Below are 19747 nucleotides of genomic sequence, written 5' to 3'. Positions count from 1 at the left end.
CCACAGTTGGTGCTGGAAGCAGATAGAGCTGTCTGTAATGCTGTGGCCCAGTTTGGTACTGCAAGCACAGTTTTCATTGAGTTTAATGTAGTACCAGGCCACTGCAATACTGACAGGCCTATATGCATCAGCGCTGTCTGCAGCGACCGCAGGCCTGGCGATCAGCTGATTGGTGGGATCTTGGAAGGCAGACCGCCGTTGATCAACTATTTCTGACTTCTACTGACAAAGCCGGTTTGCACCTTGATGAAAAAAACTGAAAATTTTTGTTTTGTCATGATCGCATTCCGAGAGCCATAACCGTTTTATTTTTGCATCGACGGAGCTCTATAAGAGATGTTTTTTGTGGGCTGAGCTCTAGTCTTTATTTATCCTATTTTTGGGAACAAATAACATTTTGATTGCTTTTATTCCGCTTTATCCTAGAGGCAAGATTAACAAAATCTGCAATTCTGGCAGTTTTGTAAAATTTTTAACGGCGCTCAGCATGCAGTATAAATAATATGATGAATTGATTCTGCGGGCCGGTACGATTATGTCAGTACCGAATTTATATAGTTTATTTTTTCCCAATTTTTCACACTTTTTTTTTTCAATGTTTTTTTTTTTTATCGCTGCATTCAAAGACTTTTAACATTTTTTTTTTTGTCAACGGGGCTGTGTAAGGGTTTTTTGCCGGATGAGTTGTACTTTTGAATGACACAATTTATTGATCTATGCAACATTTTGATCACTTTCTATTCTTGGAAGGCAAGACAGGCAAAAGTAGTTTTTTGTACTTTTTTTTTCATAGGATGCACTGTGCGGGTTAAATTATATACTTTTTTCACCGGGTTATTACGGATGTGATGATAGTAGAATTGGGATTTTAAAATGTTTACTTTTTTTTACATAGTAAAGAGGGGTTTTGACGTTTTTTTTCTTTTTCTTTTTTCTTTTGGTCCCACTAGGGGACTTGAATATTACCATGTTTTATCACTCTTCTAATCCACTAATATACTTCTTGAATATACCCTGTTTCCCTGAAAATAGGACCTAGCATGATTTGTCGGGATTTTTGAGCATACAGAATGATTTCTCAGGCTTTTTGAGTGTGCTTGAAATATAAGCCCTGCTCCAAAATTAAGCCCTAGTTACAGTTGATAAAAAGAAAACAATTTAAATAGTGTGCAGGCAGTTATACATGTAAAAAAAGTTAAATCTTTTGGAGCAAAAAATTAATATAAGACACTGCTACTCTGTTTCCCCTAAAATAAGACAGTGTATTATAAAACCTATGAAGCTAAGTCTCCTAGGCCAGTATAGCTGGCAGACTCGGAGAGCATATTGAAGCCCCTGGGTAGCATAGCAACCCATTAGGACCCTGCAATCACATTAAAACTGTCACATGGGCGTCTAATGTGGAAGCTAAGAGGCAGGTTTACAGGACATCACTGGTGATGGCTGCAGCGGTCATGTATACCCCAGCAGGATTCCTTCTACAGCGGCTGCTGTGATCCGCAAATGAAAAACCTAGCATTTTATATATCATCACTACTTTCTTGCTAGTTTTTACCTGTCAGTTTGCTACTGGAAACCATCAGTAAGTTGCTGTTAACAGAACGAATGACTCAGCGTCTTGATTAGATTATAAGTCAAAATGAGTCACATCTTATATTTAGATTGTTGTATATTTGTAAATACCGAGCATATTAATGAACCGCTATGATTTTTGAAGCTGTAGTAGGATCTGTAAGCTAGCCTACTTGCTGATGGTATCCAATTGGAGTTAGTTTTTTTTCTGCATAGTTCCACTGTGAGAAAAAAAAATGGATGTAATGTTCTGCTATGTTAGTAATGACCATCTGGGGTTTCTCTGCCGTGACCACCTCAGTATTGCCTGCCTTCTCTTACAGTTTTGTGATGTGCTGATATTTGCTCGTTTCAGGAACACCCTGGCTAATAGCTGTGGGACAGGGATCCGCTCCTCGACCAGCGACCCGAGCAGAAAACCTCTGGACAGCAGGGTTCTCAATGCTGTTAAGTGTAAGAACACATTATACTTGCTGTATTTGTGATGTATGTAAAGTTAGGGATTAGTCCAAGAAGAGCTTTGTGCGCCCCCTGTCTTCTACGTGTAATGGAGGTGGCCATATTGTGGGCTATACCAGTAAACCTCGAGTGATTGTTACCGAGCCTAGATCAACTGAGACATGTAGGAAGCAGAATTATAATGAGGCCATTTACAATTTGATTAGTAGTCACAATGCATCCTGTCACATTGCAAAAAATATAGCCTTAAAGCGACCCTCAGGTTTTGAGACAAAATTCTATCCAGGGACGAAAGGAAGACGGGGGGGTATATTACCTCATAGAAGTAGAGTTGGAAGGGACCTCCTGGGTCATCGGGTCCAACCCCCTGCTCAGTGCAGGATCACTAAATCTTCCCAGTGAGATGTTTATTTAGCCTCTGTTTGAACACTTCCATTAAAAGTGAACTCGTCACCCCCCGTGGCAACCTGTTCCACTCATTGATCCCCTTCACTGTCTAATATCTAATTTGTGTCTCCTCCCTTTCAGTTTCATCCCATTGCTTCTAGTCTTTCCTTGTGCAGATGAGAATAGGGCTGATCCCTCTGCACTGTGACAGCCCTTCAGATATTTGTGGACAGCTATTAGATCTCCTCTCAGCCTTCTTTTTTGCAATCTAAACATTCCCAGATCCTTTACCCGTTCTTCATAGGACATGATTTGCAGACCACTCACCATCTTGACAACTCTTCTCTGAACTTGCTCCAGTTTGTCTATGTCTTCTTTAAAGTGGGATGCCCAGAACTGGACACAGTATTCCAGATGAGGTCTGACTAAGGAAGAGTAGAGGGGGATAATTACCTCATGTGATCTAGACTCTATGCTTCTCTTAATACATCCCAGAATTGTGTTTGCCTTTTTGGCTGCTGCATCACATTGTTGACTCATGTTCAGTCTATGATCTATTAGTATACCCAAGTCTTTTTCACATGTGCTGCTGCTTAGCCCAATTCATCCCATTCTGTAGGTGTTTTTTTCATTTTTCTCACCCAGATGTAGTACTTGGTATTTCTCCTTGTTAAATGCCGTTCTGTTAGTCGCTGTCCACTGTTCAAGATTTTCTAGATCTTTTTGAATCCTCTCTCTCTTCTCTAGTGTTACCTGCAGTTGTTCTTCTCTGCCCTTCCTCCGATCTGCCAGTCCAAGTTCCATTTTCACCTGGCCGACAGTCTTCAGACTACCTAATCCCACAGTACATTGATAGTGTTAGACTACCAGTACACTATAACTGTTTTCCAATTAGCCATAGCTGATCCCGTGATCAGCACTAGCCAATCAGGGAGCAGTGCACAGTGTGCATTAGGTAGTTAGAAAACTACAGCAGCCATTTTGGACGGTCAAAAACGGGGCACGGAGCTTGCAGATTGGAAGAAAGGCAGAGAAGAACAACTGCAGGTAATATTCCAGGGCCAGAATTTGTACCAAAACCAGAGGGTCGCTTTAAAGTAAACCGATATTTGATACTATAGACATCAACTATACACTAAAGGGACTAGAAAGCTGTTGAAGCCAAGTCTGGGGCTGAGCTGGCAAGCGGGGCAGTACACATAAGGAACAACAAGGGACATAAGACTCTTGCAGCACCATAATGGTGCACTAACGCATGATGGCAAGCGAATGCTGATCACACGGGTTTCTCACATGGGGAACGTACAAAGTAATGTGTCTTTACCACATGATGCGGAATTGCAGTTGCTTGCAAATAAAACTTTAATGCAAACAATAATTAGCATTTTCTCTCACCATCGATAGTCCACCAGCATTAATATAGCGTGAGACAGCGCAGGTTGGCGCGTCTTCTGCGAGTGTACAAGGAGGACACTATTATTTGGACAGGTCTCAGAGTAACTGCAGTGCAGAGGCTCTGGTGCTCCCTGGGTGAGTGGAGGCTCCGGTGCTCCCCGGGTGAGTGGAGGCTCCGGTGCTCCCCGGGTGAGTGGAGGCTCCGGTGCTCCCCGGGTGGGTGGAGGCTCCGGTGCTCCCCGGGTGGGTGGAGGCTCCGGTGCTCCCCGGGTGGGTGGAGGCTCCGGTGCTCCCCGGGTGGGTGGAGGCTCCGGTGCTCCCCGGGTGGGTGGAGGCTCCGGTGCTCCCCGGGTGGGTGGAGGCTCCGGTGCTCCCCGGGTGGGTGGAGGCTCCGGTGCTCCCCGGGTGGGTGGAGGCTCCGGTGCTCCCCGGGTGGGTGGAGGCCCCGCTGCACCCCGGGTGGGTGGAGGCCCCGCTGCACCCCGGGTGGGTGGAGGCCCCGCTGCACCCCGGGTGGGTGGAGGCCCCGCTGCTCCCCGGGTGGGTGGAGGCTTCGGTGCTCCCTGGGTGAGCAGACCTCCAAGTCTCTCACAAGGAAGTAGTGGTACCCCGCTACACTGTCACGAATAATAGATTTAAAGGGAGGGTTGGCTCTTTCCGTGCTCTACTCTGCAGGCGTTTGTGTGTGTGTATAAGAGTTTGCTTTTTTGCTTAGTCACTAAAGATTACTAAGTGTTTTGCATGGGAGTCCTGAACCCGCCTCTTGGAAGTCTATAAAAGTGACACACAATCGGCTTATTGCTGCAGGTGAAAGGTTGACGTGATAATGGGGATTATAGTACTGTACTTTTTATCTATCATATGCTGTTGGCAATATTGTCTTAAAGGGAACCTTTCACCGTTTTTTCAAACCTAAATCTGCTTATACCCTGACAAAATGAGCATTTCAGCAGTTCCCATGTTGTTCACCCAGCGTCGAACATGCCTATAAAATAAAGAGTTGTATTTGTCCCATGCTCTGTGCAAATTATGTGCAATCCGTCGGGTCGTACTGTTTGTGGGGGGCTGTCCGGGACTGGCTCTGGAGCCCTGAGAAACTCCTCCACACCGCCTCTTCCTGTCCACGTCGCCACATCTGCAGTCAAAGTCTCGTGACCTCCAAGATTGGTGCATGCGCAGTAGCAAGGGATGAATCTGCCCACAATAGGGACAGATATACTGCGCATTGCTCTGATGTTGGAGGCCACGGTGCAATGCAACAGAGATTTTGACTGCAGATGTGGAGAGAGGGGTGGTATTGGAGGAGTTACTAAGGAGACGGTCCGGACATCCCACCACGAACAGTCTGGCACGCCTATCAATTGCAACTTATTTGGTGGCCCATCATGCTTCATAACTTCCACCCCTAGTAGGGGTTCTGGACCTTGCGGTCTTACGTTATGGTGTATTGTTTTTGTTACATTGTATTTTTTTTTATTGTTGTAACACTCTATTTTAATGTTTTTGTGTTGTTTCTCCAGTATATTGTCAGAATTTTGCACCAAACTTTAAGGAGAGTGAGATGAATGTCATAGCCGCAGATATGTGCACCAACGCCCGCAGAGTGCGCAAGCGTTGGCTCCCCAAAATAAAATCTATGTTGCCAGAGGGCGTGGAGATGTATCGCTCTGTCATGGGTGCCACAGCCACCGGGGTCGCGATGGAGGCCGATTTCCAACCAAGTTCGGCTCAGGCGTTTGAGCAACGAATCTATGCAGAGCGGAGAGGTGATTCTGGCACCATAGTATCTTTAAGAACTAACACAGCAAACATTGACCTCACCAACAACTCCAATCCTTCGTTCGAACAGACCCAGGAGGCAGAGGGGGCAACCGGCTCTGTCATACAGGAGGTAGGTGGCACCGATCCGTTGGCATCAGATAACCAGAGCACACCTCCGCCACCGTTTGAACAAACCACCGGCTCTACTAGCAGGCCAGAAACCCCGGTGAGAAGACAAGACGCTGCTTACAGTGGGACTTTATAGAATGGAAGAGCGAAGACGACGGAACGTCCAGACGGTGACCTATAAGGGATGTGTAATATTAGCACTGCTTGCATGAATTACTAATACAAAAAGAAATGTGATCAGCCACTTATCCTCAGAACTGCTACTTTTGCCTGACTAAAATGTGATTTTTATTCTGCTTGTATTAAAAAACGAAAACTAAAAAAACAAAAAAAAAACAAACACAAAGAAAAATATGAAGGAAAAAAAATAATCGCATTCGTTATACTGTAAATTACCGGGTCGGAAGTGACCACCTTAGATAAGAAGACAAAACGGGCTCCTTTTTAAAAGTTAACAGAACTTACTCTAACGAAATGAATGCATCCATTAGTTTTTTCTCTTCCAGCCAGGTTGAACAATCTATCATTCAAAAGCACGTAAGAAAAGAAAAAAACCTCAAAAAAACAATATAATCAGCGTCATTCATCTGTTCACGGGTAAAACAGATGTCACCATCACTTACATCAGTCATTCAAGGACAAGACCTAATGGGAATTGGAATCTACGGAACAAGTCTAGGTGCCATAACGAGGCGTTTTTGTACAACGGAGATGATTGGGTTTTACTCATTTCTTGGTTTACTTTTTTTTCTCTTGCATTAAGACTAATGTAACTGCTTATGACAACTGATGATGCAATATGGCTTGGTTTCTGGTGCATTTTACTTCAGTAAGCCAATCAGATGAATGTAGAGGATGATGGCAGCAGGTGGAGAGTGTGTTGATCTTGTGGGAGGCAGTGACCTGTGCTTCTCATTGCTAGAGAGGATAAGGCTAGTCTCATGAAGTAGGGTAAGGATAGCATATTCAGCAAATGGTCAAACTGACAACAGCAGGAGATGAGTGAGTTGATCTTTGTGGGAGGCAGTGACCGTGCCGTCATTCTCATGATTTCTAATCAGGACAGGACTAGTAAGGAAAGGTAGGACATTCAGTAGACTGTTAAATTCTGGGAATGATAATGACAACAGAGGTGAGTGAGCTAAACTTGTGCGAGGCAGTGACCTGTCATTCCCATGATTATTACTGAGGACTGGGATAAAGGTGACAAAATTAGTGTCATGAAGTTGGGAAGGATATCCTATCCAAGAGATGATGGCAACAGCAGGAGAAGAGTGGGGTGATGTTGTGGAAGACAGTGACTTCTGACATAACTACTGATGAGAACTAATGCTGAGAAGTGGGGAAAGATATAGTATATCCAGTCAGTTATGAGAATGTTGTTGACAACAGCAGCAGGAGATGAGTGAACTGATCTTGTGGGAGGCAGTGACCTGTCGTTTCCATGATTATTAGTGAGCACGGGGTTTGTCCTGAGGACAGGAAGGTAGGATAAATAAGAAATGGCCAGATGATGAGAATGATGACAGCAGCAGGAGAGGAGTGTGCTGATCCTGCAGAAGGCAGGGACCTAAGTGATTATATTAGGGAGCAGAGGGCAGCATGTGACAGAGGTATGTTAGGAGGGGAATGACTGCAAAAGGGAGGAGACCAGTTTAAGGATACACGGTAGAAGGAACAAAGGATACCGGTAGAATTCCATAGTAGTTTGAGAATTCCTACCGGAAATATAATGATGCCAAATGCACGTCTGTATGAAATGAAGTTTATCCATGTAACTTTTCCTATAACAATATGCACTTTTGATAGATCAGCTACCATCAGCAGACCACGTTCATATCCCAGTTGTTTCATTTCTATGTATTAGGTAGGTAGACAGACAAAAAACTTGGATGAACTGCTGAAAATCTTTGGCCATATAGATCACCATCTTATCCATGAACATATGACAGCTGTCTTAAACCAGCTAGAATACCAATTGTGGTTGGTCTTGCGTTGAGCTGGTGCTATTGCTCAAGAACTAGATTAGGCTTCAGACAATCTGGATTCGTCATTTCCTAAATGTTGTCCAGGAATTTGTTGAAGGACTTTATGTGAATGTAGATGGTTTTTCCACAGAAGTGAAAGATATGTAATATCTACTCTGGTACCATGAAAAATAAAGTAGTAAACGGGAAAGCAAACATGAACGAAAAGCCAAGAACATAATTGAATACTTAACTGAAAATCTATAGAATTTTCTTTCCCCGCTATGAAAGTGCTAATCCATTATTTGTCAATTGCTCCCGTAAAACGGAAGCAAGTGTTCTCGAAAGATGTTCATGGCACTAAATAGTATTGACTCATTCCTCTAAATTGGACATGGCTTTTTGAGTGTTATAGAAGGAGGTAAGGGGTGGTAGACTCAATGTCTTTGTCTTGGTTGATGGACTGTATAGACCATGTGAAATTCGTGGAAAACAAATATGACCTTGGTCTTGGTCTTCTATTATTTCAACTGGATCTTAAAGCTAGCCATAAGCATGTGCTTAAAAGCAGTCATCAGGCTTATGACCAGTTGTACAATGGTTCCTTTACCCGATAGTGTTGCAATCCTTTACGACCCTATACAGTCAAGAAATGCCAGCAGCATTAGGAAGACATAAATGACCCCATATTGGGTTTATCTTAACGTAGACTCAAGGTTATGAACAGCTAGAAAAATTGACCTTAGCAGATTAAAATTGATTAGTTAGTGGTTTACACTAACGAATTGACCACAGTTGGTTAAAAAAAAATGTCAAATTCTCCCATTTTGACAACCGGTTATCTTCTATTTGTAGCTAGCTATAGAGATCTGATCCTGTTGATAAGGTGGACATCCTGGAATCCATTAATCATCAGCAATATTGACTTTGGGTTTTGAGTTTTTGTTGCTCCTCATTGGTTTGGTTATTCGAGGTCTTGGCTTGGGGCTTCATTGGTCAATGAAGAATTCAGTCTAGGCCTTTATTACGGGGGGTTTATTGCTCAGTAGTGGTGAGTTTAGAGGTTCTGGAACCAAGGAAGCCTCAGACTTCTAGTTCACAAACTCGGCTTGACTGTTGCAGAGTGTAGATTGGTAGCTCTACCGATCTGCACTAGGTTGACTACTTTAGAATGTAAGTTGGACTTGCTGCTTTGGATTTGTCCAATATAACCTGAATTTACTGGTTCAAAGGTTTGGCTTGAAGGTTTCCTCAGAAATAGGGTGGCCATAATGGGCTTCATCTTAGCTATTGCTTAATTCATCCTTATTACATATGCTCTTTTTATTTACAGTGACTCACTTATAAAGTAATCCTCTAAAATTAGATATTCATCTCCAGGGTGAAAGTAAGATGTAATCTACAGAAGTTCTAGCAGCATAACATTTGAACCTTGCTAACGCAGCACCAGGCTATCCCGATATCCTCAAAATGAATTAAGAGTACATTAATTTGTCATGTAAAAGCAGTTTATTGATTTGATATCAGTCTTAGTGTATATTTTAAAAACTGCCTCGCCCCCACTTTCTCTTTTGGATACCTCCCAAGCCTTGACAAATTAATGGAGTCTGCCTTTGATGCATGCATTTCCCAGAATCCTGCGGGGGCCCTTCAGATAAGGTAGAATCAGGTCACGCTATCAGGCTCTTCCCTTGGCACTGTGCGTTAGTCTGTTTTCAGTCAGATTGAAATTAATGTAAAGCACTTTATAGCGGGGGGGAAAAAACTTATCTAAAAGTGTTTAGGGGGCTGCCGGGGCTTCTTGCCCCTAGAACCCAATAATAGATGATGGGATCTTCAATTGGTATTTTGCTTGAGCAAATTATGCATTTCTTCACAGCTGACAAGGTGGAAGGAGCTCATTTTTGTGAAGTTCTTCTATGAATCTGATCCGATTTTCCTAAATTTATATTGAAGGTAGAGCAGATTTTTTTTTTTTTTTAAAGGGACCATTAAAGAAAAATGTTTATCAGTCAGTCATTGGAGGGGAGGGTTTATAGGACTTGGGCTCGGGCCATAGTCAAGTCAACCATGTTTTTAACACTTGCAAGATAGCACTTTTGACGTAATTTAGGATACCAGACTGGTTTGTTGACCCAACTAACAAAGTGTGTGAAGCTCGTTGGGCCCTCCTGGTTATTTGATGATGATGAAGACTATATGAGATTGGGTTTGGGGATTTTATTGTATTATTATAGCACTTGTACCAGTCCATTTCTAACATCCATTTCTTTTTTCTAAGTTAAGTGAAACAGGGTGACTGTTAATGTTTGCATGGTGTTCCTGAAGCTAGCTGGACCCATAACCCTACACTGTTCAAGTGATCAGGACTCAAGGAACAGCCTTAGGTCTTATTAATATGGGAGTATTATGACGCTTTGTAGAATTAGTGCCAAAAATGGGATTCAACCAGTCTTGGGGGCCTGATCCCATTTTCTTGCGCTACAAATAGTCTCATAATTGGCCCATATTAATCTAACCCTACACATTTTATCACATGTGGATGTCTGTTTCTTGGTCCCTTTGATCTCTTCTATTTCCCTATAAAGATTTACACAACCCTGTTACAAAATGTGCACAAATTCGAAAGGACCAAAATGTGTTGCGTATCCAAGACCTAGACAAAGACCTTGTCAGGAAAGAAAAAGCCGGAATGTGTTGAGTTCCTTAAGCTGAAACCAATAAGCGTATCTCTCTCTGGCTCCAACCTCATTACAGGTACTTCTAGCAGCATAGTGTTGAGATTACTGTAGGCACAAATGACTAGATCTTAATATACATATATGGTAAATGAAAAACAAGGTACCTCCTCGCACAGCGTACCTTGACCGTGGTATCTGCAGTGCAGGTAATAGTATAGCTAAAGATCAATAAAGGTTAAACCAAAGGGGTATTAATCTGTAGTATCTAAAGAAATAAGAAAGCACTTATTATATTGGGAGTGAAAAGTGTGTGTGTGTGTTATAACTGATCATGATCTGTGAATTAATGGAAATTCTTCGGAATGGCCTTGAATGTAAAATACATGAGTTTTATGTACGTTCTTTCAACCCCCTATTTCATTAGTACAATAAGAAAATGTTTTGGGCCCTCAGGGGCCAATGTAAAATAAAAGCTCACGTCTTGCACAGACTCATTATAGAGAGAGAGAGAGAGAGAGGGAGAAGAACCTTATATGGGGTATTGACAGGCACCTTGCACAATGGGAGAGAGGAAGAGTATATATATATTTTTATTTAGCTCATTTCTTCCTGTATATATATTTTTCATTTTAGGAAAGCAGAATATGTAGGATAAAAATGTTAAAAACAAAAAAATGTGAATGGTATAGGACTCGCGGGCGTCCCAGGACGCGCGCGAGAAATTTGCACTAACGTTTTCTGTGTGTCAAGGGTTAATGATGATTGGAAAAACCGAATGGATGAGATTTCACAAAAAAAAAAAAAGTGGGTATCGAATGTACAGAGAACCGTGATTGTACAGGCTTTCCTGAGTGCCTTAGAGGATCCTTTTTTTGCTAAAAATATGTGAAAAATTTTTAAAAAACGAGTTCCTCTATGTCTGTGGGCGGAAGGTCAAATAATTCTTCCTAACGGGATTGAATAAACTTTATTTAAATCCCTCCTGTTTACAACAGTTTGTTCGATTTTAGCCAGATGGGTGTCCAGTATTCAAAGAAAGGTCTGCCTAATTATGACGTTTGTTATCATTGCAATGCATGTTTTACTTTTGGGTTTATTTGTTTAGCAATATTAAAAGTATTTGCATGATATAAAGCACCTTTTGTTCCTAGGTCTTCTGAAGATTTAGGATCTTCAAGGGGTTGGTTACCTTCAGATAACTTTAACTTGTGCACGGCAGCCTCCTGCAACTTTAACTGACCAAGTCCTTTTTTTTTTTCTCTCCTTACAAGAATTGTGATTTTTTCATTGACTTGAGATATAAGACTTCAGAATTATAGCTTGATCGAACCTCATGTTGCATCTTACATCTATAAGAAAAGTCTTTATGGGTTATATCCACAGCAAAAACAATAATGGTGACAATAGTAGAGTAAAGCGAAATAAAAATCGGTCATTGAACGGACCCCTTTAAATTAGGGCAGTGCCAGTATAAGAGAGGATGGGGGCGGTAAAACAAACACAGCGCCACAAATGTTAATGGAGCTATCAGCTCCTGGGTAAACCTGGCATCGGGGAGGGTTCTCTTTGTATTACCCACCCCTTAGGGCTTGTTCATACAGGTGATTTTTTTTTTTTCACATCCCTGTTTGCAATTAACCCTTTCCAATCCACTGTCTGACGTCTGAAGACATTCTTGATTGAAGGCTGTATAAGCTCCGATGTCGGAAGACGTCCGGCAGGGTATTCTTACTGCAGATTACTGGCCGCTCTGTTGTCGGGGGGCCTCTCCAGCATATCCCATACTACAGTACTGGCTCTAGGCAGCAGATGGCGCCATTGTATAATGGAAGAAAAAGAAAGCCCCCTAGGAAAACCCTGAATCCAAAATTGGATTGCAAAGGGTTAACTACACACTGATCCCCCTACAGTCAATGTGGCTGTACAAAGAAGTATTTTATTTAATTTTTTTTATTTTTACGCCAAACGATGGTCCATGTAGAAAAAAAAAACAGCTTGGACGTCACTTACCCATTTAAGTCATTGGGTGTGCAAAAAAAAAGGAGCGCACAGAAATCACATCCGTTTTTCCCCAATCTAGTAATGCTAGAAAAAAAATTGGGCCTCCTTCCGTTTTCTTGTATACGGGGAAAAAAAACAGACACGCAACGCATAACGGACATACATACGGATTAAAATCGGGCTGTTTTTCGTGGACCAGAATTGTGCACGCTCGTCAGAATTAGGCGTATGCTCACTAGAGACTTCATGTATCAATAGGGGAGGGGAAATGCCTAACTGTGAATTGGCCCTGCTGATTGCTCCAAAAAGTTAACAGGGGGAGGGGCATTGTTAACATATGTGTCACAAATGCCATAATGTAAAGGGGCCAGTCTAGTGGCAAAAGTCAGGTAAAAGTTTTTAAGGAGGGTCTGTGCAAGCCAAAAATTAATCTGAAGGTTGAAACCCCCTTTAAAGGGGAACTTTGTATAATAGTTTTTGTTCCCCTTTAATGTGGAACATTGATGGATGAAGCAGAAGCTGTCTTTTCCTCTGACTCCCGCACACATGTAATGACACTGTACTTTATTATTTTTTTTTGTTTTATGGTTACACTGCATTATTAAAGGGCACGGTGACCTCCAGTCTCACTTCAACGTGTTTCATTGTCCTGCAGTTACTCTATCCGAAAAATTTTAGTAAATGCTATGAAATTGATATATTTTTAACCCTGTGGATGAGACCAAGAAATACAGGCTCTTGTTTTTTTTTTTCTTCTCTTTTTATTGCTTGCTCTCCAGAAAAGAACAAGGTCCTCATTGTTCTTTACAGAAGGCAAGATACAGTATGCCAAGACCGGGTATGGCTACTGCTCACAAGTCACATTGTATGCTGATGAATGCTTTCCAATTATATGCAGTTTATAGGTTCTCTTTTTCAGATAGTAATTCTTTTTCTAGCCTGTAGGGGTCACTGTCTGTGAACAATGTTGGACAGTGACCAAAAGAAAAAAAAAGCGTAAATGTTATAAACATGAGTAAATAACTTGTATTGATCAGGTTCATCCAATTTTGCGCAACTTTTACAAACAATAGGGCTCATGCGTTGGTCTGACATTAAACGCCATATTCACAAGTCTTGTTGAGCGATTCTTGAAATAATCAGGTCGGGAGTGAACCGCAAGGTGGCAGCACTGAGGCAACACACCTGTCCTTCCTGCTCTAAGCAAAGAGACAATATTTTGGTGATCTGCTAAAAATGTAATCAGGATGATCCGATCCAAGTTTGGCCCGATTTTATCACCCGGCCAATCACGATGAGCGACACTATTCACAAGCACATGGTGGTATTTTTGTTTTGCCCCAAACACTCACCACCTTGTTTTAATTTTTTTTATGCATGAAGTCCCATGTATTCTTTAATTTAGGAAAAATTGGCCAGGAACGGTTTGATAACTGATCCGTCATACTGGTCGGGGCTCGGTTACAGGGGTATTCTGGAAAGTAAGACTTTTTCCAAGTTTTCACCCTTCTGTTGGATGGGTGAAAATAGATTGGTGGAGGTCCGACCGCTAGCAGCTCCCCCAATCCCGAGATCGAGGCACCTGCGTCCTCTCTATTTCAGTGCAGGATTGCTTATACCTACTTTTGTAACATTGAACCAAAAGGGCGGCGCTATGCTTGGCTACTTTCGTCAGCCCCATTGAAATGAACAATGCCACGCCATTCATTTCAGCGGGACATAAGGAAATAGCTGAGTGTTTTGTAATCGGCTATCTATGTCTACCCCATTGAGATACATGGAGCCGCGCATGCACAACCAACGGCCCATTCACTTTAACATTAGATAAACTGGGATCAGTGATCCTGCACTGAGAAACGGTGGGGATATGGGTCCCCCATTCTCGGGATCAGTGGGAGTCCCAGCAGTTGGGTGAAAACGTGGAAAAAGTCTTGTAACTGAAATACCCCCTTTAAAGGGGTATTCCCATCTTATAAAGTGATGGCATATCGCTAGGCTATTACATTAGGGTTGTCGGGGGTCTGATCTCAGGAGCCCTATTTATTCTACGGAGCATTAGTTTATTGTGCGTCCTTTTTTAAGTTTTCCCTCTCCAGCAGCGATCCCAGGTCACATATCTGAGCAGGGAAGGATGTTGAAAATGATGCTACGCCAAGTCAGCACTTCTTTCTCTGCCTTCTCAGGATCGGTCCCAATATGCCATCACTTTATAAGATAGGGATACAAATTTAAAGGGGTTATCTAATCAGCTTAGAGCTGCCACAGCAAGTACTTGTATAGCAGCCACTTCAGGGATGATGTGGCATTACATGGTAGCTATTCAGATGAATGGCCGTCCATTACATACCAAGATGGCTCAAGTCAATCAGAACCCCTTAAGAGTTCTTCATTGCAGGGGTCACAAGCAAAAGAAACCCCTCTATAACAACCATAGACACTAATAGGGCATATGAACGAGGGCTGTCTTCATCAGACAATCCTTGAAGAGGTTGCCCTTATTCTGCAGGAAGCAGATAGCTCTCTACATCGCCTAGTGGCCTAGGTTGGTACTGCAAATTAAATCCCATTGAAAGCAATAGAACTTTGCTTGCAGTGCCACCCCGGGCCACTATACTGTACAGAGCTATCTGCTTCCTGCAGCAAAACAGCTAGAATAGAGCATACCATTTTAAGAGAGTACCAATTCGGCGTGAGATTCTTTCATTTTCTGGCGAATCGACGGGATGAATATTGTGAAGCTACAACTCCCACCATATCTTACCAGCCTGTGGTGAGCCACAGGTTGCAGACCGAAACATCCTCCTTAAATACTAGCTGTAGCTGAAATCAGCGGTGGACCCGCAGCTGAATCCGAGTCAAAATCCACACAAGTGGTGCAGATTTTGACTTTGTTTTCGATGCGGAAATGCTGCAGATTTTGGTGTGGATCCGCAGCATTTCTGTTGTGTGAACGCACACTTGGACAGCTTTCATTTCCATGTTGTGGCACAGCTGGTTCTTTATCCTGCTCCACTTTTTGCCACTTGAGTTCCAGTGTAAGGGTGCATTCACACGGGCGAGATGTCCGATCTCCCGCACAGCAAATGGGCAGGGTGTCTGTGGGCTGAGCGAAGCGAGTCACAACTTTTACAATGCGCAGCACGCTGTCACCCATGTGAATGCACCCTAACCCGAGTAACCAAATAAATAAATCTAGGATGGGCCTCAGAGCAGAGTCACAATGTTAGGGTTGTTTTTTCAATAAGTTATTCAATGCATAGGGATGTATGAAAGCCAAATATTAGTTCTAGCGCCCCTCTAAATAACCTTCCAGTCTAAAACAAATCCAATAAAACCAAATCTAAGCCCCCATCTGCCAACCAATATTATACATTTCATTTCGGAAGCCTAATGGCCACCATTACAACCCCCATAGACTCCTGAATAGTAAATCTGCCCATGCAGGGTGACCTATGTACTGCTCCAATATCACTGAATAAATGCGGTGGCAACTTTGGGATGGGCGGCCATATTGGTTGATGCTCAAGTTTCCCCAAAACATCCATGATTATAGCAATTCTTTCTATATGCTTTAAAATGCATATGGTCGTTCTATAGGGGGTCTACCTATAAGCTAGGAAGGGAAGCTGCTTTCAAACATTTTCTGGTTTCGACGACCCCTTGAAGAAACTGGAGGACCCCCAATGATTTCTCTATTCCCTATGGAAATGCTCTTTGAGGCTGTGTTCACCCAGATGATATTCTCTTGCGAGTTCTGTCCGTGTCCGCAACGGAAACACCCCAACAAAATTTTCATTCGGACTGATGGTCAAGTTTGAGGCCGTATCCACATGGCTGAGAGTGAACCAGGCCTGAGATTTTTGGACGCTACTCAAATCTCAAAGACACCTCATTTGTGCGATGTACGGGACATTAGAGATGACATATCCCATTGTTGTGCGAGACTCGCGTGAAAATAGGACGTAATGATTTTTCAATTCGTTTTCCGAGTTCTATCCAGAATTTTGGCCTATGGGAAAAAAAAAATTGCTACAAGTCCTATTTTCATGCAAGTTTTGCAACGAGACGTAATGTGCCGTGTCCCATTCAGCACACTGACTGGGGGTGCTGTGCCATGTGAGTTGCACCCTAGAGTCTCGGGCACAACTGGCTCTCGGCCCTTGTGAATACGGCCTGACTTGGACTCCACATCATTCAAGTCCACAGAATGCGTTGATCTTCATGCTCATAACTAGAGATGAGTGAGCATACTCGCTAAGGGCAATTACTCGAGCGAGCATTGTCCTTAGCGAGTACCTGCCCGCTGGGAAGAAAAGATTTGGGTGCCGGCGGGGAGTGAGGAGCGGCGGGGGAGAGCTGGGAGGAACGGAGGGGAGATCTCTCTCTCCCTCTCTCCCCCCCGCTCCCTCCTGCTCACCACTCACCCGTGCTGGTAGCCGAATCTTTGCTCCCGAGTGGGCAGGTACTCGCTAAGGGCAATGATCGCTTGAGTAATTGCCCTTAGTGAGTATGCTCGCTCCTCTCTTCTCATAACCCAAAAGCCACCAATCTACACGGTCTAACGCAGTGGTCTGCAACCTGCGCCCCCCTCGGTTTCATGCTGAGTTGTAGTTCCACAACAAGACTTGCTGAAGGCTTCGTATTTCCCATTGTAATCAGTCTCTTCCACCCCAAGCTTTTGCACACCGCGGGCGACGAAGCGCGGCACATGCAATACTATTTTTAGCGGATAGAACCGTGCAAAGTTGTCTAAATATTTTGACTTGAACACTTGGATGGCATCGGAATCAAATAAAGCATTAATCCTCGGGACATGATGTTTAGGGAGGAGAGACGGAGTACATGGTGGGTTTTTTGGGGTCTGTTTAGATTGGGCGGGCCTAGTACTGTATTTCATGACTGTTAGACGCGGACTTCACAGATCCACTGCTGAGTTATTATTAGCTGGGCTCCATTTGCCTTTTTTTCTGTTTGTGTTCCATCCACTGGTACGTATGTGCTGTTACTATGTATAGTTACGACTGTTATTTTGTAACCATGGCTTTCCCGATATATCAAAGTGAGGAGAAAAAAAATATCCAACATTTCCAAAAAGAAAATGGTCATAGCGGTTTTCATATCATGGACGAGAGATTAAACAAGGCTTCATCAGACATGACCATTCATTGTAAGATGCTTTGTAAAATTCACATTTACAAAATAATAAAGTCGATTGAAATTACATTTCGGGCTGGTTCTTCCTGGTTTGATGAGTTTTGCAGATGGTACAATGGTGACATTGAAGAGGACTGAGGCGCTGAGTACTCCGTGAGTCGATGTAGTTACCAGAAAAGTTTGTACTAAGCTTAAAGAAACGATGCAGGCAAAACTAAACTAGCCTACAAGACACAACACTAAGACAGTCCCCTGTGTGCTGCTCGGGCCCCGCACTAGACAGAACACATGGTGTCCTATTTGCCCACAGCGTTCCCTTAAAGATCTCTACTTTTGTATCTAATTCTGTCCACAGAAACAAAGGTTGTGGGAATGTCCACCGGTTAGGACCTGCATACAGAACGTGGCAACACAGTTGCAAAAAGTTGGGTAATTTTAAATACATTTCTTATCCTGCACTGATTCTGAGTTACATCCGGTATTATACTCCAGAGCTGCACTCACTATTCTGCTGGAGGAGTCACTGTGTACATACATTACTTATCCTGTACTGATCCGGAGTTACAGCCTGTATTATACTCCAGAGCTGCACTCACTATTCTGCTGGAGGAGTCACTGTGTACATACATTACTTATCCTGTACTGATCCGGAGTTACATCCTGTATTATACTCCAGAGCTGTACTCACTATTTTGCTGGTGGAGTCACTGTGTACACATACATTACTTATCCTGTATTATACTCCAGAGCTGCACTCACTATTCTGCTGGTGGAGTCACTGTGTACACATACATTACTTATCCTGTATTATACTCCAGAGCTGCACTCACTATTCTGCTGGTAGAGTCACTGTGTATATACATAACTTATCCTGTACTGCTCCTGAGTTACATCCTGTATTATACTCCAGAGCTGTACTCACTATTCTGCTGGTGGAGTCACTGTGTACATACATTACTTATCCTGTATTATACTCCAGAGCTGCACTCACTATTCTGCTGGTGGAGTCATTGTGTACATACATTACTTATCCTGTACTGATCCTGAGTTACATCCTGTATTATACTCCGGAGCTGCACTCACTATTCTGCTTGTGGAGTCACTGTGTACATATATTACTTATCCTGTACTGATCCTGAGTTACATCCTGTATTATACTCCAGAGCTGCACTCACTGTTCTGCTGGTGAAGTCACTGCGTACATATATTACTTATCCTATACTGCTCCTGAGTTACATCCTGTATTATACCCCGAAGCTGCACTCACTATTCTGCTGGTGGAGTCACTGTGTACATACATGACTTATCCTGTACTAATCCTGACTTACATCCTGTATTATCCTCCAGAGCTGCACTCACTATTCTGCTGATGGAGTCACTGTGTACATACATTACTTATCCTGTACTCAACCTGAGTTACATCCTGTATTCTCCTCCAGAGCTGCATTCACAGTTCTGTTAATTATGATTAGAAATAGTTATCATCAACACTATAACAGAGCTGAGCTCCCATGATGCAGAGGACGACCACCTTCCCTACACTTGATGACTGTGCAGTATCCTGTGTAAATGCTGTACTTCACAGAGCACCAGTATCTAGAGTCGACTTACTGCAGATGTTGAACCAGCAGAGAAGCTTTCAAAATTGTAAATGCAACTCTAATACAGGCTGGAAGTCTGTATCCATGTAAGTAATGTATTTGCAAAGTAACTTAAGTGTTTCTACACATGGCTGCTCTATATTAACTGTATAAGGGGGGTTTCACGCCTACTCTTGGGGTTCCGCTTTCCTGTGTGGTTGGGAGAGCAGGAAAGGGGAATCCCCACAGTCGAACGGCTCTGTCTCAGGACGGAACTGAGCAGCGCTGAACGGACCCATTGACTATAATGGAGTCTGTTCGGTTTCCGAAAAAGTGCTGCAGTTTTTTTCTTCCGTTTTTGTGAGCCAGATCTGCAGCGGAACCTCCAACCACAGGTTCCAACGCAGATGTGAAACCGGCCTTATGATGGTCACATACAATTTACGGATATAGGCCCTACTAGTACCAGTATAATATAGTGAAAGGGTTTGGAGTTGGTAACAGGTGCTAAACCAGCAGAGCCAGACAGTAGCCGTGTGCTTACAGGACCTGTGATGTCACCGTCATGTGATCAGTCACTGGGGTTCTAATAATCACACGATGGTGACATTAACACAGGTCCTGTACGCACACGGCTGCTGTAAGGCTCTGCATGTTTTAG

At 43.0% G+C, this 19747-nt stretch overlaps 1 protein-coding gene across 2 annotated transcripts in view; it reads left to right on the top strand.

The window, feature by feature from the left end:
- The window catches only part of NACC2 (NACC family member 2), a 66746-nt gene extending 49173 nt beyond the window's left edge, over window positions 1-17573 (top strand). For both annotated transcript variants that reach the window (XM_066580502.1, XM_066580503.1), the window contains 2 exons: window positions 1928-2025; window positions 5334-17573. In XM_066580502.1, the coding sequence (XP_066436599.1) occupies window positions 1928-2025; window positions 5334-5839 (604 nt within the window). In that variant the 3' untranslated portion in view covers window positions 5840-17573. The remainder of the gene's footprint in view (window positions 1-1927; window positions 2026-5333) is intronic.
- Window positions 17574-19747: the final 2174 nt, after the last annotated feature.

The sequence above is a fragment of the Eleutherodactylus coqui genome, chromosome 10 (genome assembly GCF_035609145.1).
Source record: "Eleutherodactylus coqui strain aEleCoq1 chromosome 10, aEleCoq1.hap1, whole genome shotgun sequence".
Lineage (NCBI taxonomy): Eukaryota > Metazoa > Chordata > Amphibia > Anura > Eleutherodactylidae > Eleutherodactylus > Eleutherodactylus coqui.
Note: the sequence above shows the minus strand (reverse complement) of the source record. Positions and strands in the feature narration are given on the sequence as shown.